The sequence below is a fragment of the Bos mutus genome, chromosome 11, assembly GCF_027580195.1.
Source record: "Bos mutus isolate GX-2022 chromosome 11, NWIPB_WYAK_1.1, whole genome shotgun sequence".
NCBI classification, from domain to species: domain Eukaryota; kingdom Metazoa; phylum Chordata; class Mammalia; order Artiodactyla; family Bovidae; genus Bos; species Bos mutus.
In genome coordinates this window covers 59,224,658-59,251,719 of record NC_091627.1, presented here as the reverse complement: position 1 = coordinate 59,251,719, position 27,062 = coordinate 59,224,658, and the positions used below count along the sequence as shown (strand labels likewise).

At 44.9% G+C, this 27,062-nt stretch overlaps 1 protein-coding gene across 1 annotated transcript; it reads right to left on the bottom strand.

The window, feature by feature from the left end:
* Positions 1-3,531: 3,531 nt before the first annotated feature.
* Positions 3,532-7,093, bottom strand: SPMIP9 (sperm microtubule inner protein 9). The gene is made up of 3 exons (XM_014483383.2): positions 7,067-7,093; positions 6,240-6,332; positions 3,532-3,954 (listed from the first exon to the last, which is right to left on the bottom strand). The coding sequence occupies exons 1-3, from the start codon at positions 7,091-7,093 to the stop codon at positions 3,532-3,534; spliced, it is 543 nt and encodes a 180-aa protein (XP_014338869.2).
* Between the last annotated feature and the right edge of the window lie 19,969 nt (positions 7,094-27,062).

Sequence of the window (27,062 nt, the reverse complement as noted above, 5' to 3'; positions counted from 1 at the left end):
AAAAATCTCCTATAAATTGATGAGAAAAAAGATAAATAATTCAAGGGAGAAAGATGCAACTCAGAAACCCAATGGTTAGATTCAGTAGCCAAAAGATTCAATATATTGCTAGAAGTTAAATTAAAACTATGCTGGTACATTCTGATGAACCAGTAGTTAATACTCTATGCTTCTACTGCAGGGGACTTGGTTTCAATCCAAGAACTGAGTTCGCACATGCCTTGTGGTGTGGCCAAAAAAAAAAAAAAAAGCCAAAAACAAACAAAAAAAACCGCCAAAACAAAAACATGATGAGATACCATTTTCCATCTTATCAAATTAGCAAAATTTTTAAAGATTCATAATATCCACAAGCTGGTGGGGAGATGGGAAAAGAGGCACTCTTACCCACTGCTGGCAGGAAGGAGGCTGTTCTGGTAGGATCTATTAACACTACATACTCACATGGTTTGACCTGGAAATCCCATTTGTACAATTCTGCCTAATAGAAATCAAAGCACCATTTGTAAAGATATATGTTTATGAATAATTATTGTGGCATTATTTGTAGAGAGGGAATTGGAAAAAGCATGACTATCCACCAATATGAAAATAATAAATCAAAATCTATCAATTCAATGGATTATCAGGCTGTCATGAAAAAGAATTGGATCTGTAAGTAATGGAGTGTGAAAAGGAATAGAGTACTGTGTATAGCATCACTACTGAAGTGTGATTTATCTACCAGCAGTACTGGCATCATCTGGGAGCTTGTTTGGAAATACAGAATCTTGTTCTCATTCTTTTTTTTTTTCTTAATCTTTTTCTTTTTTTTTTTGATGTGGACTACTGACCATTTTAAAAATTTTTATTGAATTTGTTACAATATTGCTTCTTTTTTAATGTTTTTTAGGCTGCGAGGTATGTGGGATCTTAGCTCCTTGAGCAGGAATCGAACCTACATCCTCTGCACTGGAAGGAGAAGTCCTAACCACTGGATCGCCAGGGAAGTCCCTCGTCTCCATCCTGCATTTTAACAAGATTCCCTACAGAAACACCAGTGTTTAGTGCGATCCTATAAAGGGGATGCCTTCTCATGTGTCATGGCAAAAATGGTCCCACCACTTCATGGGAAATAGATGGGGAAACAGTGGAAACAGTGTCAGACTTTATTTTTCTGGGCTCCAAAATCACTGCAGATGGTGACTGCAGCCATGAAATTAAAAGACGCTTACTCCTTGGAAGGAAAGTTATGACCAACCTAGATAGCATATTGAAAAGCAGAGACATTACTTTGCCAACAAAGGTTCGTCTAGTCAAAGCTATGGTTTTTCCTGTGGTCATGTATGGTTGTGAGAGTTGGACTGTGAAGAAGGCTGAGCGCCAAAGAATTGATGCTTTTGAACTGAGGTGTTGGAGAAGACTGTTGAGAGTCCCTTGGACTGCAAGGAGATCCAACCAGTCCATTCTGAAAGAGATCAGCCCTGGGATTTCTTTGGAAGGAATGATGCTAAAGCTGAAACTCCAGTACTTTGGCCACCTCATGCGAAGAGTTGACTCATTGGAAAAGACTCTGATGCTGGGAGGGACTGGGGGCAGGAGGAGAAGGGGACGACAGAGGATGAGATAGCTGGATGGCATCACTGACATGATGGACGTGAGTCTGAGTGATCTCTGGGAGTTGGTGATGGACAGGGAGGCCTGGCGTGCTGGGATTCATGGGGTCGCAGAGAGTCAGACATGACTGAGTGACTGATCTGATCTGATCTACCAAAGTCCGACCTTTAGTTCTACATTAACTTCTCACTTTTAGCTGGGTGCATGGCCACCTGGGACAAAGATTATGTTTCCCAGCCTTTCTTGCAGTTGGGTGGGACTATGTGGCTGAGCTCTGGCCAAGAGGACACGACTGGAAGTGAAGAGGGTCACTTCTGCCCCTAAAAGGGACATTGACTGAATCCCCCTGGTGGTTTCTTACTTACATTTTTTTAAGTGTGCACTTATTTTATTTATTTATTTTTGGCTCTGCTGGGTCTTTGTTGCTATGAGGACTTTTCTCTAGTTGTGGCAAGCAGGGGCTACTTTTTGATGTGGTGCAAGGGCTTCTCATTGTGGTGGCTTCTCTTGTGGAGAACCACTCTAGGGCATGCGGACTTCAGCAGGTGCAGCACATGGGCTCAGTAGTTGTGGTTCCTGGGCTCTAGAGCACAGGCTCAATGGCTGTGGCACACAGGCTTAGCCACTCTATGGCACTGAGATCTTCCTGGACCAGGGATCAAACCCATGTCTCCCGCATTGGTAGGTGGATTCTTTATCACTGAGCCACCAGGGAAGCCCTGTTTCTAACTCTCTGCTAACTGAAAGTTATCAGTCACAAAATCAGCCACTGTATGAGTTTGTTCAGTTGCCATAACAAAGTACAACAGTCAGAAATTTACTTTCTTCCAGTTCTGGAGGCTGGAGGATCTAAGATTAAGATCTGGCAGGGTAAGACCTCTTTATGGCTCCCAGGCTAACGTTTTGCTACATCTTCACATAGCCTTTCTTTGGAGAGAGAGAGAGAGAGTGTGTGTGTGTGTGTATCTTCCCATAGCCTTTCTTTGGAGTGTGTGTGTGTGTGTGTGTGTGTGTAGAGCTCTCATTGTGTGTGTGTGTTTACTTTTTTCTTTTTCTTTTTAAAGACCACCAGTCTTTTCAGATTAAGCCTTCACCCTTTTGACCTCATTTAACCTTAATTACCCCCAACTCCATGGGGTCACAAAGAGTCGGACACAACTGAGTGACTGAACTGAACTGAAAGGTCCTGTTTCCAAATACAGTCACGTTAAAGGTTAGGATTTCAACATATGAATTTGGATGGGGGCACAATGGACTCCACAGCAGTCACCTGGGACTCAGAGCCAGAAACTGCTACAAAGAACGCCCTTTCCTCTTCTCTCACCTGCTTACCTCTAAACTGTTAGATGAGAGACAAACTAGTACATTTTTCAAGACTTTGTACTTTGGTTCTCTTTGTTACAGCACCTTAGCCTGTTTCCTAACTGACCCTTACATTTCTGTTCCCCAAGGTCCACTGAGCAAGAAGAAATACAGGAAATGAAGCCCTCTAAATGGTTACTGTTGATTGCTACAAGGGTGGGAGTGCGGAATGAATTAAGAGCATTGAGGTTAAAACTTATCCAACAGCATTTTAAGGTTTATAATCTTACCCAACTTTCAATGACTATGGGAAACATGATTATTTTCCCTTTTGTAAGACTCCTTACAGCAAGGTTCTTACTTATCCTGAAACACACATATTCCACCCTTCATACATACCAGTTTCCCTTCTTCCCTCCCTCCCATCTTCCTTCTATGGAGGGGATGCTGTGCCCCGGGGCAGGCCAGGGAGTCAAGTCAAACCAGGCAGGCCAAGTCAAACAAGCACAGTCTTGGTGCCACTGGATCGTCTTTCCAGAGTTTTATTTTTAGTTCTCCAATCCGTACTTCAAGGGATTTCCTTGTGAGAAGAAGGAATTTCCACAGGGCCCTTGGAAGGTGTTCTCAGCCTACCTACTGGTAAAATGGCATCAAGGGGCCCCATCGGTTCAATATGGGAACCTTGACTGTACAGTGATAAGTACAGGCACAGCCGGGCAGTAGAAAGTAGCCTTTGCCCACGTCTGGGGCGGGCTGGTGCTCAGGCTCCAGAAGACAGGGGAAGTCGGCGCTCTGTCGAATCCGGTTTGGGTCGCCGTGGGCCAGGTACAGAGTGTGGGAAGCTGGGTACACAGATGGACAGGTGCTGGTGAACCTCCATTCATCCTCCACTGGGCCCACACGGCCCTGGGGTGGGAAGAAGCCAGGTTGCCCCAGGTCCTTGGCGGTCATGTGGGGCCTTTTGAAGGCAGGGTATCCATCTTCTAGCTTGGGGTTGGGGCTGGGGGTGGGTCTGTAGAACTCTTTGTCCCGGAGTTGGGTGTCCAGCTTTGCTTGCTGTGGAAATAAATCATATACGAAAAGAGGGCTGAGCGAGGCAACAGTGAAGCTTCTTCCTAGGTAGTCTCCAAGACAGAGCACACTTGGAACTTCCCTGGCAGTCCAGTGGTTAAGACACCATGATTCCACTACAGGGGCGTGGGTTCAATCCCCGGTTGGAGATCTACGATCCCACATACCGCAAGGTGGCCAAAAAAAGAAAATTAAATTTAAAAATAAATAAATGAGACAGGGTATACTTTTCTTTACTTTCTAGAGATTAGTTTTTGAGTGGCAATATATACAACAGAAGGACGTACTGAAATAGTACAAAAGGGTTTATAGCGAAAAGTAAGTCTATTTCCTACCCTCCTTCTTTCTCAGGTCCCCTCTCCAGGGACACCCACTGTCACAGAGTGTTCTGTGTCTTATTAGAAATATTTGATGTACATGTAAACTTACACGTATATATCCAGATGCCTTCCATCTGTACACAAGTGATACATATTATTATTCCAGTCTGCACTTTGCTTCTCCTAAATAATCTCAGAAACGGTTCCACCTTTGTTTGTATAGATCTTATTAATTTTAGTGGGGTTACCTCAAGATAGGAACTTTAAACAAGGCTTAAAAAGAGCAAGGGCTTCCCAGGTGGCTCAGTAGTAAAGAATCTGCCTGTAATGTAGGAGTTGCAGTTTTGATCCCTGGGTCAAGAAGATTCCCCCGGAGAAGGGAATGGCAATCCACTTCAGTATTCTTGCCTGGAGAATCCCATGGATGGAGGAGCCTGTGGTGCTCCAGTCCATGGGGTCTCAAAAGAGTTGGACACGACTTAGCAACTAAACAACAATGAAAAGAGCAAATGATAAAGGAAAAGACTGACACATCTACCTATATTAAAATAAGAATTTCTATTCAGTGAAAGAGTGACATGACGAGTCACAGACTGAATTTTGCCACTTATATAACTGACACATGTAAGAGTCCAGAATGTTTAAAGAACCCATACGAATTAATAAGAAGAAGACAAGCCACTCAATAGAAAAGTGGACAAGTGACATAAGCAGAAAAATAAACAGCCATGAACAAATGAAAGATGAAATCACTGAAATGAAAATTATGACCACAAGAAAATATTATTTCAAGCCCAGCATCACCGACTTGATGGATATAAGTCTGAGCAAACTCCAGGAGTTGGGGATGAACAGGGAAGACTGGCATGCTGTAGTCCATGGGGTCGCAAAGAGTCAGACACAACTGAACGGCTGAACTGAAAAGAAGTCTACCACTCCCAAGGAATGACAAGATTGGAGAGCTACCTGACTGTCCTGGTGGGAAAGTAAATTGTTACATCCACTTTGGAACAGTGATGTCACCTCCAACGAGTAATTCCACTCCTGGGAGGGGTGAACGCCTGCACAGGAGGCCCTGCCTCATCTTCATTGCAGTATTTGTGGGTGGGAGGAGTCACAAAAAATAAATAACCCCAATGTCCACTGACAGGAGAGGGGACAAATGTGTCATGGCATCTTTGTGCAATATAATATTTATATCGCAGAAAATGAATAACATGCCATAATGTTCAGCAAAACAATAGAAGTCAGAGAAGAGGACAAATAATATGATTCAATTATATAATGAAGTTCCAAAAGAGCAACCCTAAATAATTTATTTAAAGAGATTGCTGTTGTTTAGTCACCAAGCTTTGTCTGACTCTTCCAGACCCCGTGAACTGCGGCATGCCAAGCTTCCCATTTAAAGAGATACATACATAAAGGTAAAACTATTTAAAACACACACACATATAAGGGAGTGCTTAACCCAAAACTCAGAAGAATGATTACCTCTGGAAGTCGGGGGAGGGGTGGGAACAGGGAGGGGCACGCAGGGCTCTAATGTGTTGTGTTTTAAGCTGGCTGATAATAGGTACGTTGGAGTTTATCAACGTTATTTAAACTGTAAATGTTTTTTATTTACTAGGTGTTGTATGGGTGACCTACTTGGTGTATATTTGAAAACAATACACACAAACTTCCCGGGTGATCCAGTGGCTAAGACTCCGCCCTCCCACTGCAGGGGGCACTGGTTCCTTCCTGGTCTGGGAAGATCCCGCATGCCCCGAGGCATGGCCAAAAAAAGAAATAAAACAGTACACACATGTACAGACAGAATACCTCTTTAGATCTCCTGGCTTCAGACACTGTTCTCAGTAAGTGCCCTCAATGTCCACACTCACAATAAAAATGGATAAAGAGGATTTCAGTGGGCCGTTGAATGGAAGGCAGGACTGAGTGACTTCTTACCTCTTCTGATGTGACCCTGGCATATTTGTGCTTCCCATAAGGTCTGTAGTCGATCATATAGGAGCTTTGGTATATGTCCAAATCCACAGGGGCCTAAAGGTTAAGGGAGAACACTAAACAAGAGATTTCAACATGTCGTTCTTCCACTTAAAGGCTTTCAGTGACTTCTCATTGTTTGTAGGACAAAGGTTAACTTTTGAGCCTGGAATTTGGAGCTCTTCATGATCTGGTTTCTACTTGATTCTACCATCTAAACCCCCTTGGCCCAACTCTATGCCCATTACCCCAGCCTCACTGCTTTTGACTCTTCCCAGGTGGCTGGCACATATTCTTATCTCCAGCTGAAAACATGAGCTGTATTCTTCACCTGCTGGCAAATTCCTACACATCCTCCAAAACCCATATTAAATCCCTTCCCCCCAAATTTCTCCCTCCCATCTCTCTCTACCTTCCAACAATTAAACTCTTGTTCCTCTGCTTCTACGGCACATTTTACATCCCTCACTACAGCAGTTATCACGGTGTGCTATCACTGACTTAGTGAAGGATACTCGATTAGGATTTAATCTTAGGCATCTTTTCAACCTTAAAGCCCAATGCACTGCCCGACACACTGTGGGTGAACAATAAATGTACACTAAGCAAGTAAAGGAATCTCCAGAAAACTATAAACTCTTAACTTTCTTCTGCTTATTTAAAAAAAAAAAGAACGCCATGCAGGGTTGGTAACCAGAGGGAGCTTCAAGGAGCCTGGCCCTCCCTGGGGCTGTTTGTCAATGCTGCGGATCTTGAGGTGGTCACAGTGGTCAGAAGCCCACAACACTCACCTGTCCGGGGAACACCACACCTGACATAGCAGACAACCTAGACACAGACAAGATGATTAGCCCCGTTTCTGCCACAGGCAGGGAAAATAGTCTAAAGCTCCACCAACCAATCACATGACTCAATCGCCAGGCATTGGTGATGGCAGCAGGGATAAATGGGTTGGTGGACAGGGGTCCTGGGGCACAGGGGCTACAGCAGGACTCAGAGGGAATCCGTTGTTGAGAACATCAGATTTACCCCTCAGGCAGAGGTGAACCTGATAGCAAGTGCTGTGCTAGTAAATGTTTAGCAATCTCCTTTTTGGGCGGGGGAGGCAAATAAACCCCAGGTTATAGCATTTGCGAAGTTCTGCTAAGTCATTTCCACCCTGGCCCATTTCGACCCACTCCAGTATTCTTGCCTGGAGAATCCCATGGACAGAGAATCCCATGGGGTCGCAAAGAGTCAGACACGACTGAAGCGACTTAGCACTCATGCAAACAGAATGTGCTCCCAGAGCCGGGATAACTCCAGTGCATGGGGTCCCTGGGAGCCAGGGTTCTGAACAGCCCTGAGAAAGCAATGGTCAGGCCTGGAACTTAGAGGCATCCTGATGTGGAAGCACAAACTATGTTTCTAGTGGAGACTGAAGGGATCCAGGGTGATGGTTTTGAGGCTCTGTATTCTTGGTGGACAACAGCTGTGGATGGGTCCAATCACTCCCTAATCCTGATATCTTAGTGGGGAGGCCTTTCTACCTGGGCTTGGGGGAGCTCTCTGAGCCCACTCCATCTCACGTACTTGGCTCTCTAGGTTCTGGATGGCTCCTCCATTTCATTCCCGTGGCATCCTGCCCTGAGCGCCATTCCATTCAGGGTCCGTGGACCATCAGGGTGGTTGAGAGACCTCAAATAGCCCCTGTGTCCCTTCCTTTTTGTGCATAGACAGCTCCTCTCCCAGACAGGAAGCCAACTTCAATGCAAAGAGCACCTACCCTTCCTTCTGCCGAGAGGATAATGATGTTTCAGCCCTGCCAGTTCCAAGTGTCCCTGCCACCTGGACAGGCTTGCTGCTGTGTCCCTCACCACAGCAGTCTGTGAGATGAACCCTGACCCATACAATGTTGGCTATTTTGGTCACAGTCCCTGGGCATTGTGATGGGGTGACTGGCCAACCTCCTGTGTGTCTGTCCCCTTATCCCTGGCCCCACCCTTTCTCACGGAGAGCTGATGGTATTCCAGCACACCTGAGCCAACATGAACCCTGGCAGCATCGAAAGGTACCCAGAATGCAAGGCTTTCCAACGCTCTGCTGAATCAGTCTATTTGCAGGTTAAAAAGAATCTCATTGGGGATTATGACATTAGACTTTCTGTGACTGAATCCATCTCATACCAGAGCCCTCCCAAGCGTCTGTTGCCTGAAAGCCTGGCTTATCCCTCCTCTGTCTGTCAAAATTCCACTCTCCTTCACAATTATTTGGATGGTTGTAATCCAAAACAAAAAATAGTAAGTATAGATGAGAATGGGGAGAAACTTGTGCATTGCTGGAAGGAATGTAAAATGATGCAGCCACTGTGGGTAAGTGGATAAGAGCTTGACGGTTTCTCAGAAAATTAAGCATAGATTTGCCGTGCGTGTGTGCATTCGTGCTAAGTTGCTTCAGTCATGTCTGAGTCTTTGTAACCCTATGGACTGTAGCCCACCAGGCTCCTCTGTCCATGGGTCCCTCCAGGCAAGAATACTGGAGTGGGTTGCCATTTCCTTCTCTGATAGATTTGCTGTTTGATCCTGCAATTCCACCTCTGAATATGTACCTAAAAGAACTGAAAGCAGGGACTCAAGCAGATATTTATACATCTGTGTTTCTGGCAGCATTATTCACAATAGCCAAAGGGTTGAAACAACCCAATAATCCATCGGTGGATGAATGCATAAACAGACTGTGATGTAGACACACAATGGAATATTACTCAGCCTTCAAAAGGAAAGGAATTCTGGCACATGTTACATGTGAGAACCTTGAAAACATGCTAAATGAAATAAGCTAGACCTTAAAGGACAAATATTGTATGATTCCATTTTCATAAAACACCTGGGTGGTCAAATTCATAGATACAGAAAGTAGAACGGTGGCTGCCAGGAAGCTGGGAGGAATGAGTGTCGAGTTTCAGTTTGGAAAGAGGAAAGAGTTATGGAAATGGAGAGTGGTGATGATTGTGCAATGTTGTGAAAGTATCTAATGCCACCAAACTGTGAACTTAAATGGTTCAAATGATAAACTTTACATATATATACCATTTGCATAAATGTTAATATATTTACTCTCATACACACAAATTCCACTCTAAGGGCCACCTCTTCCACAAAGCTTTCCTTGGTTTCTCTCTAGATACACCATAGACTCCTTTCATTGACCCAACCAATATTTATTGAGGACTTATTTGGTGTTGGGCACTGTTCTGAACCTTGCAGATTCATCAGTGAACAAAACAGATGGAAATTCCTGCTTGCATAGGACTTACACTCTGGTGTGAACAAGACACAGAGTAAACCAAGTACTAAGTGATTCAGCCTCCATTAGATCCAGCAAAGAAGCAAGATGAGGGAAACTTCCTTGGTGGTCCAGGGCCTGGGTTTGATTCCTGGTCAGGGAACTTGATCCCACATGCCACAACTAAGACCCAGCATAGCCAAATAAATAATTTTTTTTTTTTTAAAGAAGCAAGATGGCAGAATGACTGAGGCACTTCAGATTGGGGTGGAAGTTGTCCAAAAAGGAGAGAGATATTAAAGCAGCAATCTAAGCACAGAAAGAACCAGCCATGCAACTGTATAGTTCCATATATACAGTAGGTCCTTGTTGTTTATATATTTTATATAGAGTAGTGTGTATCTGTTAATACCCAATTCCCAATCTATCCCTCCTCCCCTTCCTTTTGTTAACCATGAATGTGTTTTCTGTATCTGTGAGTCTATTTCTGTTTGTAAAGTCCACTTGTATCTATTTTTCTTTTAGGATCCCACATGTAAGTGATAGCATATATCTTTTTTCCCTTTCCAAACTTACTTCACCTAGTATGATCATCTCTAGATCCCTCCCTGTTGCCAGCAAATCATCTTTAGTTCCTTATTGATAAAACATATATTCATAGATTGGATGGGAAAACTAAAGGAGAAAAGGCTTTCCCAATAATTCAGTAGGGAAAGACCTGGAGAAAAGGGCTTCCTAGCACAGGGGTCAGGACTGCAAAGCTTGGAAGACAGGATCAAGAGTGGAACAAGAAAAGCCAAGGAAAGGAGTGGGTGAGGGCATGAAACCAAGAGAGGGAGCATGTTGTGCATCTGTGACTGTCCCATTTTTCATTCTAGCTTCCCTTTAGAGAGCTGTTTCTCTCCCTTTCAGGAATCATGTTGTTTAAGTGGTGCTGATCCTACCCCAGCTCTAAATGGGTGTTGTTGTCCCTAGAAAATTCCAGCTCTAGGCTGCCATTCAGGGAGAGGATGGTGACCCAAGGTGGGCTGGTGAGTACCATCCCCAGCTCTTGGGGAAGAGGATCTCTCTTTCTGAGACAGCATACCTCAGGGTCCCTATTTGTTCACTGAGAGTTGAAACACTGTGTTATGTTTCAGACTTCCTCCAACCAGACTTCAAATAGTCAGGGATTTTTGTAAAGCTTGTGATGGACCATGCAAAATATCACGTGGTGCCAATTTTTAAGTTTGTACAGTGTGATGATTGTTTTTCAGTTGCTAAGTCGTGTCTGACTCTTTGAGACCCCATGGACTGCAGCGTGCAAGGCTTCCCTGTCCTTCACTGTTTTGACAGTCCATGAGATTGCAGAGTCAGACATGACTGAGCATGCATGCATGCACAGGGCCAGATTGGGTCTGATAAAAACAACAGTTATAGTGCGATACATGTTATTTTTCTGAAATACACAACACAGGTAAATTTCTCATGGTTCTTGCCTTCTCCTTCAACAGCACGTGTGTGTGGCGGGGCAGGGGGGCAGGGGGCATCTTGTCCACACTCATTAGGTATGAAAAAGAAACCAGAAAGCAAATCCTGGTTGTTATTTTTAAGCCTAAATCACATACAAGTGCTGGCTTCAAATTGTGTGGGCTAAGATAAACTAAATTTCATAATACACCAACATAAGTTCATAATACACCAACACAAGTGTATTCCTGAAGTAAATGTTGTTTAAAAAGCACACACCAAAAGACAGTGTGTGGACAGGATTCAATAAACTGACTCTTTGCGACCCGTGGACTGTAGCCCACCAAGCTCCTCCGTTCATGGGATTCTCCCGGCAAGAATACTGGAGTGGGTTGCCATTTCCTTCTCCAGTAACAAAGCACAGGGCACAGCAAAGGCCCTCAAAAAATCCTCCCCTCCTGCCTCTGGGAGGAGATTAACCTCTGCATCTTTATTTCTTTTCTTTTTTTACATTGAAGTGCAGTTGATTTACACTGTTTCAGGTGTACAGCAAAGTGATTCAGTTACACATACACACACACACATTCCTTTCCGATTCTTTTCCATTTTAGGTTATTAGAAGACATTGACTATAGTTCCCTGGGCTAGATAGTAGGTCCTTGCTGTTTATTTTATATATAGTAGTGTGTATCTATTAATTCCAAATTCCCAATTTATCCCTCCTCCCCTTCCCTTTCGGAAACCATGAATTTGTTTTTCTCCCTCTCTGTAAGTCCATTTCTATTTTGTAAAGTTCATTTGTATCTATTTTTTTTAGGATTCCACATGTAAGTGATATCCTATGATATTTGTCTTTCTGTCCAAACTTACTTCACTTAGTGTGATCATCTCTAGGTCCCTCCCTGTTGCTGCAAATCATCTTTGTTTCCTTATTGACAAAATACATATTCATAAATTGGAAGGGAAGGCTAAAAGAGAAAAGGGCTTTCCCAGTGGCTCAGCCGGTAAAGAATCAACCTGCAATGCAGGAGACACAGGAGACAGCAGGTTCCATTCCTGGGTGGGGAAGATCCGCAGAAGGAAACTGCAATCTACTCCAGTATTCTTGCCTGCAAAGTCCCACCGACAGAGGAGACTGTTGGAATAGAGTCCTTAAGGTTGCAAAGAGTCTGAAAGGGCTGAGCGACTAGGCAAACAAAGGAGAAAAACGCGCACAATGCTTTGGCACCTGATCTGATATGCTGTAGGAGTTTAATTATTGCAACCTTCATTCATCTGAGAGAAATTCCTATTGGCTTTCTCTGAAGAAAAACCTGGGCCCGCAGTTTCTGTCTATGCAAATTCAGCTTGCTAATGTTGTTAAATCACAGGAGGAAATTCTTCTGGAAGCCCTCGAGTTCCTCCAGGCTTATATTAAAGGGATTACAATCCATTTCCTTCCTAATTCGCCTAATGCGCTCTGGGAAGCCCTCAGGCCGGGGATTAAAGCATTTACGCCTTTAATTAGGAGCAAACCTTCCCCCAGAGCCTGAAGCACAAACAGCGAGTCGACACTACAAAGGCCTCCTCCCAGAGCAGTGGGGATATTGATCCCCCTCCGGGAGCCCGGAGTCTCGGAGGGTTTAGCAAACGCTGCTTTTCCCAAACTGGGTATCTGAGCCGGGAAGGCCCTCAGTAGAAATAGAAACCCTTTCACGCCAAGAGCAAACAAACAAACAAAAGTCGATCCGTGGAGTTCAGCAGCAGCGGAAGCATCTTCAGGAGGGGGAGGGGCCGCGGGACGGTCCCACCGCCTCGCTCTTCTAGGTTTTCCCTGTACGCTCACCACCGGGTCATTAGCTTTGAAGTGGACGGCTCTGAAAATTAAGCTGTGTTTGTGCATCAGCGAGGTCTGTCTCCACACGGATGCTTTCGCCAGCTCCCAACACGGTCTGCTAGCCCCTTCCACGCCAGATTCCTGGGAAATTCCTGGGTCGCCAAGCTATGGATTTCTTCAAGGGCAGCGCGGTGACTGCTTCAGAGTCGCCTGGGATGCGTATTAAAACCAGATTTCTGCTGCCACCTTCAGTGTCAGAATTTCTGGGAGGGGGAGCCAACTAGGGAATCTACCTTTTCGCAAGCCTCCCCGGTGATTCTTAGGATTCCTACACTCCTCTGGAAGGAAATCCTGGCTGGGCCACCCCCCCAGCCTTTGTGCAGGAGGAAGCTGAGACCCAGAGCCTTCCAGGATCTTGTACAAGGGCAGTCAATCGACTGGCTGCGATTGGTACACTGGTGGATGTGTAGGGTACTCCAGAAATGATGCCAAAAGAGCTGGGGAAATTGTTAAATTGGGACAAGAATGTGGGGCATTTGGCTCCATTTGTTCAACACACATGTATGACCACCTTTGGTGAGCGAGACGTGTTAAATGCTGCTGCTGCTGCTGCTGCTGTGTGTGTATGTGTGTGTAATAGTAGTAGTAGTAGTAGGAAGGGTGTGTTGTTGGAATGATGATAAAAAATGGAAAACATGGGACTTCCTTGATGGTTCAGTGGTTAAGACTCTGCACTTCCAATGGTAATGCACTTCCCAGGTGGCGCAGTGGTAAAGAATCTGCCTGCCAAGGCAGGGACACAAGAGATGTGGGTTTGATCCCTGGGTGTGGAAGATCCCCTGGAGAAGGGCATGGCAACCGACTCCAGTATTCTTGCCTGGAGAATCCCATGGACAGAGGAGCCTGGTGGGCCACAGTCCATGGGTCACAAAAGAATTGGACATGACTGAGCATGCGCATACATACTTTCAATGGTCAGGGAACTGAGATCCCACATGCTACATGGTGCAACCAAAAAAAGAAAAAGAAAAAAAACACCAGGTTCCTGCCATCTAGCACTTTATAACCTGGTGAGTCGGGGGGAGGAGGAAGAATGAACCAGCACAGGTGGAAGTGTGGAGGCAGGACCATGTGGTATAGAATGGGGCCCGGAGACCTAGCAGAGATGTGGTGGTGAAACCAAGTCTTAAATGACGAGCTTTATTTTGCCAGAAACTGGCCCTTCTCTGAAGGTTCCATTTCCTGTCCACCCCTGCTCACCCACCCTCCTTTTCTCTGAACATTTAGGACACTCCGGCAGATACCTGTCACTTTATAGATGCTATTGAAATTCCAGTACTTTGGCCACCTCATGCGAAGAGTTGACTCATTGGAAAAGACTCTGATGCTGGGAGGGATTGGGGGCAGGAGGAGAAGGGGACGACAGAGGATGAGATTGCTGGATGGCATCACTGACTCGATGGACGTGAGTCTCAGTGAACTCTGGGAGTTGGTGATGGACAGGAAGGCCTGGCGTGCTGCGATTCATGGGGTCACAGAGAGTCGGACACGACTGAGAGACTGATCTGATCTGATCTCATGCATTTTTTACTTCCTCAAGAGATCTGAACTGCCTTTTGCCTCTCCACACCCTCTGAGCCTAGACTAGACCTGTAAATGCTGGGTCTTCCATGACACTCTTTGATTGTCTGGGGAATTTTTCAAGGTCAAGCTGGAAGGGCAGGCTGCAGTAGGACAGTGAAGGCCTTCAATGCTAAGGAGTGTGGACTTTCAGACAAGAGGCTGAGTTCGAAAAGGAAAGAGTTTGAGGGTCAGGTGACTTTGCATTTGAACCCAGCTCTATCACTTACTGGGCTTCCCAGGTGGCTCAGTGGTAAAGAATCTGCCTGCCAGTGCAGGAGATGTGGGTTCGATCTCCAGGTCAGGAAGACCCAGAGAAGGAAATGGCAACCCACTGCAGTATTCTTGCCTGGGAAATCCCATGGACAGAGCAGCCTGGCAGGCTACAGTCCATGGGGTCACAAAGAGTGGGACATGACTGAACATGCACCCATGCACTACCACTTAACAACAGTGTGTCCTTGGATAAGTTACTTACGTTCTCAAGTGGTCAAATGGGGGTTGAAAATGCCTTGCTGGCAGGAGAAAGGAATAAAGTGCTGTGTTGGTCCTGCTCAGCACGATGCCCAACATATACTGCAAATGGGATATACTCAGCGAAGAAGAACGAGTGTGGTAGATACCACTCAATAGTAACATGATGAAGGGGACATTTTAAAGAGGTCAGTGTGGATGAGTGTGCAGCACAGACAGGAAAGGGGACACAGCTGGAGAAACGACAACAGCTGGAGCCTCTACAATCAGCCGGGCACTTGAGAATTGGCTGGACGGTTGGAGATGCTGGTAACAAACAGAGCATGTACCCTGTGTTGGTCACTGTCCTGACAGCATCATCGTGACCCTACAACACAGATTCTTCTTCTTTTTGATTGTGCTGGGTCTTAGACGTGGCTTGAGGGATCTAGTTCCCCAACCCAGGCCTCCACTGCATTGAGAGTGCGGAGTCTTAGCCACAGGACCACCAAGGAAGTCCCTACACGAAGCCCTTTTCATCCCTCTCTTCATTTTGTAAATGCGGAAAATGAGGCACAGAGAGGTTAAGTGACTTGCTTAGGGTCCCTTGTGCCTAGTAAGTGGCAGAATCAGGATTGCAGCCCCAGCTGCCTTGGGCCAGAGTCCACATTCTCCATCTGAGGGCCGTACGGCCTCCACACACCCGGAGAAACAATGGACAGGGTTCTAGAATAGGGCAACCTGTATGCTGCACTGCAGGGGATGGTCTTCCTTTCAGTGTCCTGAAATTGCCTGAGAAAGTGAAAAGTGGTTCCTAATCTAGAGACTGGCACCCATGGCTGGGCTGTGGTGTCCTCCTGCTAAATGTGAAGATTCACATAACACACACATTCGACAAGACCCCTGTGACTACAGCGGATCAAGGCAGAAACAAGACTACTCTGTAATTATGTCTGAACCCAGACAAAGGAGGAACCCTGTCCAACACACAAAAATGACCAAAAAGCTTCATTCTGGCTAATAAGCCACTCCTGCTTCTCATCTTAACCCTCCTTCCTGATAGACAAAAATTATTGTGATACCCAATTATAGAGTTACACCTGCTTCCCAACATTGTCCAATACAGACCAAAGCCCCGCTTCCTCGAACTCTCCCTCAAAACCCTAACACAAGGCCAAATCCTATGATCAGTACTTCCTGACACCCCATTCTAACAATTCCCCCTTGTGTGTCTTCTCTCTCTGGACAAAAACCCAGCTGTTCAGTCCCAGGCAGGTTCCTGGATGGAAGTCACTGACAAGTCATTGGAAATCCCAGTGTTTCAATATCCAAGCTGTTTCCCAGATTGCCTCTCCCTGTCAGAAGTGGGATCTTGGTCAGGCTATGCCATGACTGGGGCCTCAGAAAGAGTCACTATAATTATCTTTGTGTTCCCCTAATCCCAGGTTGGAGAAGGCAATGGCACCCCACTCCAGTACTCTTGCCTGGAAAATCCCATGGATGGAGGAGCCTGGAAGGCTGCAGTCCATGGGGTTGCTGAGGGTCAGACATGACTGAGTGACTTCACTTTGACTTTTCACTTTCATGCATTGGAGAAGGAAATGGCAACCCACTCCAGTGTTCTTGCCTGGAGAATCCCAGGGACAGGGAAGCCTGGTGGGCTGCGGTTTATGGGGTTGCACAGAGTCGGACACGACTGAAGCGACATAGTAGTAGTAGTAGTAGTAGTAGTAGTAGTAGTAATCCCAGGTGGCTCAGTGATAAAGAATCTACCTGCCAATGCAGGAGACTCCGGTTTGATCCCTGGGTTGGGAAGATCCCCTGAAAAAGGAAATGGCAACCCCTTTTGTAAATGGAATTACAATGTAATTTACAATAAGTAAATTACAAAAAGGAAGAACCCCTTCCTCAGTATTCTTGCCTGGGAAATCCCATGGAGAGAGGAACCTGGTGGGCTACAGTCCATGGGCTCACAAAAAGTCAGACACAATTGAGGGACTGAGCACACACACAATCTCCTTTAAAGAAAAGAGAAAGAATTCTTCATTAAAGTGACAGTGAGGATCATATTGACATCAACAAATTGTTAAAAAGATTCAATAGGGACTTTGGTCCAGTGGTGAAGAATCCACCTTCCAACAAGGGTTCAATCCCTGATCGGGAAACCAAGATCCCACATGCCCTGGGACAACTAAGCCCATGAGCTGCAACTAGAGAGCCTGTGTGCAGCAAGCAAGACCTGACCCAGCCAAATATATATATAGGGCTTCCCTGGTGGCTCAGCTAGTAAAGAATCTGCCTGGAATGCAGAAGACCTGGGTTCAATCCCTGGGTTGGGGAGATCCCCTGGGGAAGGGAATGGTTACCCACTCCAATATTCTGGCCTGGAGAATTCCATGGACTGTATATAGTCCATGGGGTTGCAAAGAGTTGGACACGACTGAGCTACTTTCACTTTTTTATTAAAGAAAATTCAACAGCAGAACATGCAGCCATGTCTAGCATGGTGACTGGCAGAAAGAGCTTAGACTGCAATTCTTAATTCATTTTATTGTTATTTCAGCAGTGCTCAAAAGCATTTTAAAAAATTCATCCAGATTATTGGCTTCTCTGTATTAAAACAAGGCTTAAGTTATGGAATATAGGTGAAGAATGAGGTATTGAGTGCCCCTATATCATACGTTTTTCCCAATAATGAAGCTTACTCTTCTAAAAATTGAATATTACAAAAATTAAACTGTGTCATATTAAACAATCTTTTTCTTGTGTTTAGCACAAGATTAGGCATTTCTCAGAATAAAAATACACAAATGACCAATAAATGTATCATTTCAAATCAAAGGAATGCAAATAAATATGAAATTTCCTACTTATGAGTGCCAAAAGGAAGTTTTATTAATAAGTATAATGTCCAGTACTGGCATGAGGCAACAGGCACTTTTTCATACATGATAGTCATGAGTATAAACGACCATAGCTTTTTCAAAGGCAGTTAGAGCTACCTGCCTAAAGATCAGAAGGCTGTACTCTTTGACCTAGCAGTTACACTCCTGGATGTTGGTCTGACATCAATTATCACTCACATGTACCAAGACAGGCATAGCATGGTTCATTACGGAATTGCTTGAAACAGGAAAAACTTGCAACAAATGAAATCTACATTGGCAGGAGCTGATTAAATAAACATAGAAAAATCCACACTGAAATATTAGCACACCTTTAAAGGAAATACAATAGACCTTCAGATGAACTGAAATGAGAGGATGTTCATGTCCATGAGAAGGAGATACTATTTCTGAGAAGATATTAAAGAATAATTGTGATAACCTTAGAGATGGTTGGATAAAATCCTTTTGCCTAAAGACCTGGAGGTGAAATGGAGAATTACACCTCTCGGGGTCTCTTTTCCATAGTAAATCTAAACTGTATCCCATGACTGCTCAGTAACTAGTGATTATTGTGATGGTTGATGATGAAGAAAGAAGTGGTAAAGATTCTATGCCCCAAAGAATTAGAACACTACTATCCCTAAAAGATCTTACTTTGCCTAACAGTTACTCCAGCATATTAGCAGCCCTTATTTTGTCTCCGTTTATCTCTGTTGCCTTCTCTAAATTCTTTCCAGTGCTTTTTGGGCCATGGGTCTGGGGTCAGTGGTGGGTCGGGCTATTAGATGTTGAAAGGGCAAGGTGATCAGTAAGTCACACTCCCATCCCCTCCCTACCTGACCTGGCACTGGCACCGTAATCTGTGAGAGGATCTGCCTTTATGCCATCACGTTGGAATGAAGTGCCGAGAGGAGCATCTTCCCAAGGAACCCCGTTGACAGATTGGTCAGTCACCTTGAGGTCAGACCCCCTCATACCTCATACCACAAACCTGGCCACGAGAGGTTGGGAAAAAAGACTGACTTTTTTGAGCACAAACACTTTCAGGGTAAGCTGGTGGATCTTTAAGTGTGGTCCTTGGACCTCCACAAGTAACTGCTAAAAACAGTCTCAAAATCCCATTCCCTATCTTCCAAATCAGATTTTGATGGGAGAAGCTGGAGTCAGGCATGGGAGTCAGCATGTTAGACAAGTTCTCAAGAAGATTCTTTTGTGCCCTGAAGCTTGAGGACAACCTAGACAGACTTTGGTGATATTTTGCCCATAGGCAAGTCTTTCAGCAACCCATGATGATTGATCATATCTTTGTGTGAAGCATTTGCAGACAGTCAAGTGACCTTATGTCTCGATTATCCTGCGGTAGAGAATAACTAGAAGTAAAAAATGCAACTTGGGACTTCTCTGGCAGTCCGGGGATAAACACTTCACCTTTCAATGCAGTGGGGTACAGATTCCATCCCTGCTCCAGGTGCTAAGATCCCACATGCTTCAGGGTCAAAAAGCCAAAACATAAAACAGAAGGAATATTGTAACAAACTCAATAAAGACTTTAAAAATGGTCCACATTAAAAAAAAAAATCTTTAAGAAACAAATGAAGCTTGATTTAAGTGGGTGCCTCTGTGTATATTCCAGCAAATATCAGACGGAAGATAACACCAAAAACAATGTTAGGAAGAGAAATAAGAAAATTTCAAGACATATTGTATAGATACAAGCCATTTACTCTGTGTGTGTGTGTGTGTGTGTGGCTGTACTTCATGGCATGTGGGATCTTAGTTCACCAACCAGGGATCGAACCCATGCCCCCTGCAGTGGAAGTGAGGAGTCTTAACCACTGGACTGCCAGGCAAGTCCAATATGCCATTTACTGATACTTAGCAAACATTTATTGAACAGCTCAGAGATAGAGATACAAATTTATGAAAAAGAAAGATTTTAAAAGTTGAAATACTTACCCTTAGTTCTGAGATTTCCTCCCTGTTTATGTCTATTTGTAAAGTATCGTGGACACAGGCGCCAAACCTTCAGTGACGACTTTTCACTCTTCCAGGCCTCACATACCAGAATGTCCTAGGCAGGGAAGGCCCCTTCCCAGCTCCAGGACAGTGTGTCTGAAGCATTCCTCGTCTGCTTTTGTAGATGGTCCCTGCTCAGTAAGGCAGTAACACCTGGCTCTGCCTCTCAAAGCCCCGATGTGCCCCAGACATCTACCCAGTTCCTGACTTCCATCAGACTTGAGCACAGGTTTTCCTCTCCATCCCACTCCTTCCAAGTCAGGCATGATCCCAGATCCCTACCAGGTCCATCCCACAGCCCCGTCTCAGCCTTGCGTCACCTCCTGCATCCCAGGGATGTTCTCCCGTCCTCTACGTCAGCTTCAATGTCCCATCTACCATCTGTCTCACCTTCTAAACCTTAAACACCAACACTGCACACCTCCCACTGTGAACTCAAGGCTTTCTCCTCCTCTGGAAAACACTACAGTTTCCATCAGACAGGACTGAGCAACTAACACTTCACTTCACTGTCTTATGAGACACAGAGGAGGGCTCAGAACTCAGAATCAGTGTGTGAAGGGGACGCTGAGGGTGACAAAGGCTTCCTGGGGGAGCTGAGCCCTAGGTGAGGTGTGGGAATGGCTAGGGCTCTGCCCTTCACACACTCACATACATACACACAAGCACACCTCTCAGCAGGTAAGCTGGTTTTTGCTGAATCAACCCCCTTATCTGAGGCTGTCTTTGGTATTCATTTGAGCTGAACTGAACTAACAAAGAAAAGCTGTGGAGTCTACACGGGGCCTAAGGCCAGCCAAGGCTGAGACTATAATAGCTTCAACACTTGATGAGAGGGGTGAATGTTGTGGAAAGAAAGTGGACCGACTAGCCAAACACTTGTTTTCATGGCCCAGCTTGCCACTAACCAGCTGTGTCACTCTGGTCATTTAATTTTTCAGGGGGCAGGAATGGGGTAGGAGCAACAGGACCTAGTGAGGAGAAAGGGAGAGAGAGAGACATCATTGGTACCTGGGACCTGTTTCCCCATGACACAGACTTCTAGAAGACAAGAACCTCTTGTCATTAAAAAAAAAAACAAAAAAAACACAACTATTTATTTATCTGGTGTGTCCGGTCTCAGTCGTGGTGCATGGGCTTAGTTGCCCCCTGGCATGTGGCATCTTAGTTCCCCAACGAGGGATCAAACCTGCATCCTCTACATTGGAAGGTGCATTCTCAATCACCAGACCACCAGGGAAAGTTCCAAAGCTCTCATCATTTTATTGTCTATTATACTTCTAGGGTTGGACTATACTGTGTCTTAAAAAAAAAATTATCCTCAAAATAAAAATGTTAGGATCTATAGTAAAATTTCCCCTCGATTCTCTGAATCAGGAATAACAAACTCAACTTGTTTTATTTGTTTAAATTTATTTTATTGAAGTATCATCAATTTGTGTTCATTTCTGCTGTACAACAAAGTGACTTAGTTATACACATATGTGCATATGTTCTTTTTCATATTCCTTTCCATTATGGTTTATCATAGAATATTGAATACAGTTCCCTGTTGCTATATAGTGGGACTTTGCTATTTATCCCAAACCAGACTTATTTTAAATTTCAAGGGTACTGCAGATCCTGTGACCATGTTTAACTTTTATTTTCTTCATAACCCTCACACCTTGCTGGTGAATCTGTCTGCCTCAGTTGGACATAGTGCCTTAGCACCTCATTTGGAGATAAGAAGAAGCTGTTCTTTTCTTCTCACACCTGTAACACCACTTCCAGGAGTCCAGCCAGCTCTGACTCCCATCTGCAGACCGTGGGCGTTTCCACCCTGGCTTCATTGTCTCTTATCCTTTTTTTCCTTCCTTATTATTTTGTATCTTGTTATGTTGTCTGTATTTTTGCAAATCACCCTGAACCCTTCTAGAATAAGGCCAGGCACACACATGTACCTTACTGATCATCAGCATTCTCTTTTGGAGACCACTGAACTGCTTGATTCAACTCATTCCTTTGTTAGTGTCTGTTACCCACTGGCCTTTTCATACTGTTCGTAGGGTTCTCAAGGCACTTTTAGCCATCTGATATGAAGAGCCGCCTCATTGGAAAAGACCCTGAAGCTGGGAAAGATGGAGGGCAGGAGGAGAAGAGGGTGACAGAGGATGAGATGGTTGAATGACATCACCAATTCAATGGACATGAGTTTGGGCAGACTCCAGGAGATGGTGAAGGACTGGGAAGCCTGGCATGCTGTGGTTCATGGGGTGGCAAAGAGTCAGACATGACTAAGCAAATGAATAACACACTGGTCACCCTGCCAGGGGGAGGGCAACACACGCTATGCAAGTAATCAAAGAGAGAAAATTGATACCAGATAGAATTAGTGCAAAGGAGGAAATAAGCAGTAAAACAGGAAAGGAGGGCAGCATTTACCCAGGAAGGTGCAGGCAAGGCCTCTCTGAGGACTGACACTTAAGCAGGGACTTGGAGGACAAGGCGAGGTGGGAGAGGCCAGCCCAGGGGAGAAGCACAGAGAAACAGGCTGGGTGGGTTTCAGGAGGGGCAGAAGGATGGTGTGTGAGGAGGAGGGGAAGGGCAGCAGGCCTGCAGAGATGTGTCAGCCAGGTATGTAGATTTTGGTTTCAGTGCAATGGGAAAGCCCCTCTTGTACCAGAAATGACAGGTTCTGTTTCTGAAGATGACAGCCATACCATTGAATACCACTTTGAATGCAAAAGCAACAGCTATGGATACATGCAATGACTCGGATGGATCCCAAGGATATAAATGATGCATGAAAAAGAGAAGCCCATCTTGAAGGGTCACAAACCGCACGATCCCATTCATACAACATTCTCAAAATGACAACGTGATAGACAAGGAGTTTATAGACAATTATAGAGTGGACTTCCAGTATTCTTGCCTGGAGAATCCCATGGACAAAGGAGCATGGTGGGCTACAGTCCATAGGGTTGCAAAGAGTCAGACATGACTGAAGCAACTTAGCAGGCACCCATATAGGGTGGATGCCAGGGGTCAGGGGAAGAAGACTGGGTGACACTATGAAGTGTAACATAAGGAAGATCTTGTGGTGATGGAACAGCTCTGTATCTTTAAAAAAAAATTAATTAATTAATTACTTTGGTAATTAGTTGCGACATTGGTCTTACTTGTGATATTGGGATCTAGTTCCCAGACCAAGAATTGAACCCAGGCCACGGAGCATGGAGTCTTAGACATTAGACCACTGAGTAGATTACTCAGAACTCACAAAATGGATGTAAAACAGCAATGTCTTAGGTTTGTCTAGGGTCTTGTGTGTGGACACATAGAAATATGTACATAAGACATTTGTGCTTCAGAAAATATTTGTGTGCATAGGTCGTGATTTATGAGCATAGTAATAGATCATTTGATGATTGGGATCCATTTATTGGGGGGCTCTGGTATTATTATGTGGGTTCAAGCCTGTGGGTTCTGAGACAGAAACACAAGTAACACTGATGAAGGATTACCAACACAGAAGAGCTTCCAAGAAGCAGTGTGCTTGGAGGAACCCAGTCAGAACTGATGCTGTCAGTGGCTGTGGTGAGAGGGTCAGAGCCCTTTGAGGAATAAAGATACCCTGTAGCACTGAGGTTAGGGTCTCACCTCAGGGTATTGGTTGGCCTAGGCCGATGTCTGAAGGAACTTTTGAAGGAGCTGCCTTAGAATGGCAGGTCAGGTCCCCCCGCAACCCCCCACTCACCCTGTTCTGCAGCCAGATTGGCCCTGCCTTGACTCTCTGGCCCAATCAGTGCCCTCTGAGTTAACACTAGGGGACCTGGACTTCCGACACCACCCACCCAACAATCCTATCTTTATGGTTATTAATGTCAATATCAGTGAAAAGGACTCACCTACAGAGCCCTTCATTTGGCCACATGGATGGGTCTTGTCATTTGAATGAGGCCAGTGCTGCCAGAACTGGACAGGAGGCTCCCATCCCAGGGCCGTCAGAATAGACAGAGCATTTTAGCTGTTCATACCTCCTGGTCCTGAGAGCTAAAAGAACACACGCTTTTGCAGAAACAAATGTTCTATGCTCCCACTGATCTTTTGAATTACATTAGAAAGTTTTTGGTTTTGTTTTGGCTGTGCTGGGCAGCTTCTGGGATCTTAGTTCCTTGACCAGGGGTTGAACCCTGGGTGACAGCAGTGAAGAGTCCTAACCACTGGACTGCCAGGGCACTCCCCACAAAGCTATTTTATGGAAATATGTGTGGAAGTTAACTTGACTTAAAACAAATTCTTATTTATTTGGCTGCATTGGGTCTTGGTTGTGGCATGTGGGATCTAGTTCTCTGACTAGGGATCAAACCCGGGCCCTCTGCATTGGGAGCACAGTCTTAGCCACTGGACCACCAGGGAAGTCCCAGTAACTTGACATTTAAGACTTTACAAGTAGTAAAGGAAATAGCATGACAAAAAGGATATCTTTGCAGCAAGCCCTGAAGTTCTTACTGTCTTCCTCAAGTATTTATAATATCCAAGCTTGCGTGATGTTGTCATGAATGGCTCTCCTCCTTCCAGCCTCAAAAAAGGAAATAAAAGCCTTAAAGGATATGAAGATTTGACCATATTCCAAGCCTCAAGGTGTTAGAAGTTTAGAGCTCTTTGAATTCAGACATTTACTTGAACGTCTCATGGCATCTCAAACTGAACGTGGCTGATGCATATTTGGGGGGGATACATGGAAAGAAAACCGAGGAGGCAATACACTTGAAATCAGGATGTCAGTTACCTCTGTGGGGAGGGATATTTGTGATCAGGAAGGATGCTGATGGATTGAGTGATTTGCAGCGTTCCATTTCTTAATCTGGGTAGAGATTACTTACATATGTTAGAATAATCCATTACATTAGTACATTAGAGCTTTCCTGGTGGCTCAGAAGATAAAGAATCTGCCTGCCGTGTGGGAGACCTGGGTCCGATCCCTGGGTTGGGAAGATCCCCTGGAGAAGGAAATGGCAACCCACTCCAGTATTCTTGCCTGGAGAATCCCATGGACCAAGGAGCCTGGTAGGTTATAGTCCATGGGGTCACAAAGAGTCAGACATGACTAAATGACTAACATTTTCATGTACATTTTAAGCATTTTCCTTTTTTCTTATTTATTTATGTTTGGCTGTCCTGGGTCTTTGTTGCTGCTCAGCCTTTTCTCTAATTTCGAGGCATGGGGGCTACTCTCTAGTTGCGGTGCGCAGGCTTCTCATTACAGTGGCTTCTCTTGTTGAGAGTACAAGGCTCTAGGGCACATGGGCTTAAGTAGTTGCAGAACGTGAGCTCAGTAGTTGCAGCTCCCAGGCTCTAGAGCACAGACTCAGTAGTTGTGGTGCACAGGCTTAGTTGCTCCTCAGCATGTGGAATCTTCCTGAATCAGGGATTGAACCCGTGTCTTCAGCATTGGCGGGCAGATTCTTTACACTGAGCCATCAGGGAAGCCCCAAGCAATTTTCTTTATATGAACTTTTTTCCACAATCAACAAAAGGAAAAGTTGTGTTGCTCACTCAAGCCTGGTCTTCTTCCCTTCTCTACCATTTCAGTAATGGGTGACACCACCATCCATCCAGTTACTAAGGTCTAAGACCTGGGGGCTTATTCTTGACTCTTTTCCTCCCTTTCCTCCACCTCTACATCCACTCCATCACAGCCTCAAAAGTTTTCTCCTTTCCCTCCAAGCTTCACACCTCCACTGTCACTACTCCATCCAACCTCCATCAAGTCTCTGTGGATAACATTACCACTGACATCCACTCTTCCTCTTCAACACAAAGACCAGGAACTCCTTAAAAAAACTTATTATTTGAAATGATTGCAGATTCACAGGAAGTTACAAGTACAGAGTGTTCTCGAGTTGCCCCCAATGTTAACATCTTGTGTAACTATATTATGCTGTCATACCAGGAAATTGACATGGATATAATCCATGGAGTTTATTAAGATTTCACAGGTTTGACCTGCACTTATTACTCGTTTGTTGTAGTTGTTTTTCTTTCTTTCTTTCTTCTTTTTTCCTTGGCTGCTTTGTGCATGAGGGATCTTAGTTCCTGGACCAGGGATTGAACCCATGTCCCCTGCACTGGCAGATGGACTCTTGACCACTGGACCACCAGAGAAGTCTCAGCAACCAATGCTTAATTCATGCCACTTAACATCATTTATTATGACGTGCCAGACATTTTACAAAACACTCTGCAAGGCTCACTTCTTTTTGTCCTTCCCCGTGGGTCACACAGCTTGGACAAAAAAAGGTAACTTGCCTTAAATTGCAAAGTTAAAGAACTGAGGCACTGAGGGTCAAACTTCGGTTGACTTTGCCACTCTGCTTCATGGCCTCTGACACTGCTATTGAATTCAGTTCAGTTACTGGGTTCTGCCAGCTGCTGTCTGTGCCAGCTCTGTGCTGGCCCAGGGCACTGCTCTGCCCTGCAGCTGAGAAAGCCAACCATGAGGCATATTTCCAAGACTGCTGATGGCAGATGGCAGTGTCTGTACTAACAAAGGACGTTTATATTTACATACCACCTAGTGAATTTTATTGGTTCTACCTAGAACAACTGGTAAGGCCCAGCTCAAAAGACCCTGGAGCTCACAGTAGTAAGGGGAAAATGCCTGGGTGCTTCTTCTGCACATGGTTCTTCTGTCTCCTGACTCACAGGGACCACAGCAGACATCTGTGAGCATTTTCTCTGAGCCAGAAACTGAATGAAGGACTGAGAATTTGAGATCAGCAAATGCAAACTAGTACATACAGAATGAGTAAACAACAAGGTCCTGTATAGCACAGGAACTATATCAATATCCTGTGATAAAACATAATAGAGGACTTCCCTGGTAGTTCAGTGGTTAAGAATCCACCTGCCAAAATAGGGGATGTGGGTTTGATCCCTGGTCTGGGAACTAAGCTCCCACATGTCTCACAGCAACTAAGCCTGTGCACCACAACTACTAAAGCCTGTGTGCGCTAGATCCCATGCTCTGCAACTAAAGAAGCCACCGCAATGAGAAGCCCGTACACTTAAACTAGAGAGTAACTCCCACTTGCCACAACTAGAGAAAGCCCTCCAGAAGCAATAAAGACCCAGTGCAGTAAAAAATAAATGAAAAAAAAAAAAGGAAAAGAAAATGAAAATGAGTACATGTGTGTGTGTGTGTGTGTGCGTGTGTGTGTTACTTGCTCAGTTGTGTCTAACCTTTTGCAACCCCATGGACTGTAGCCTGCAAGGCTCCTCTCTCCATGGAATTCT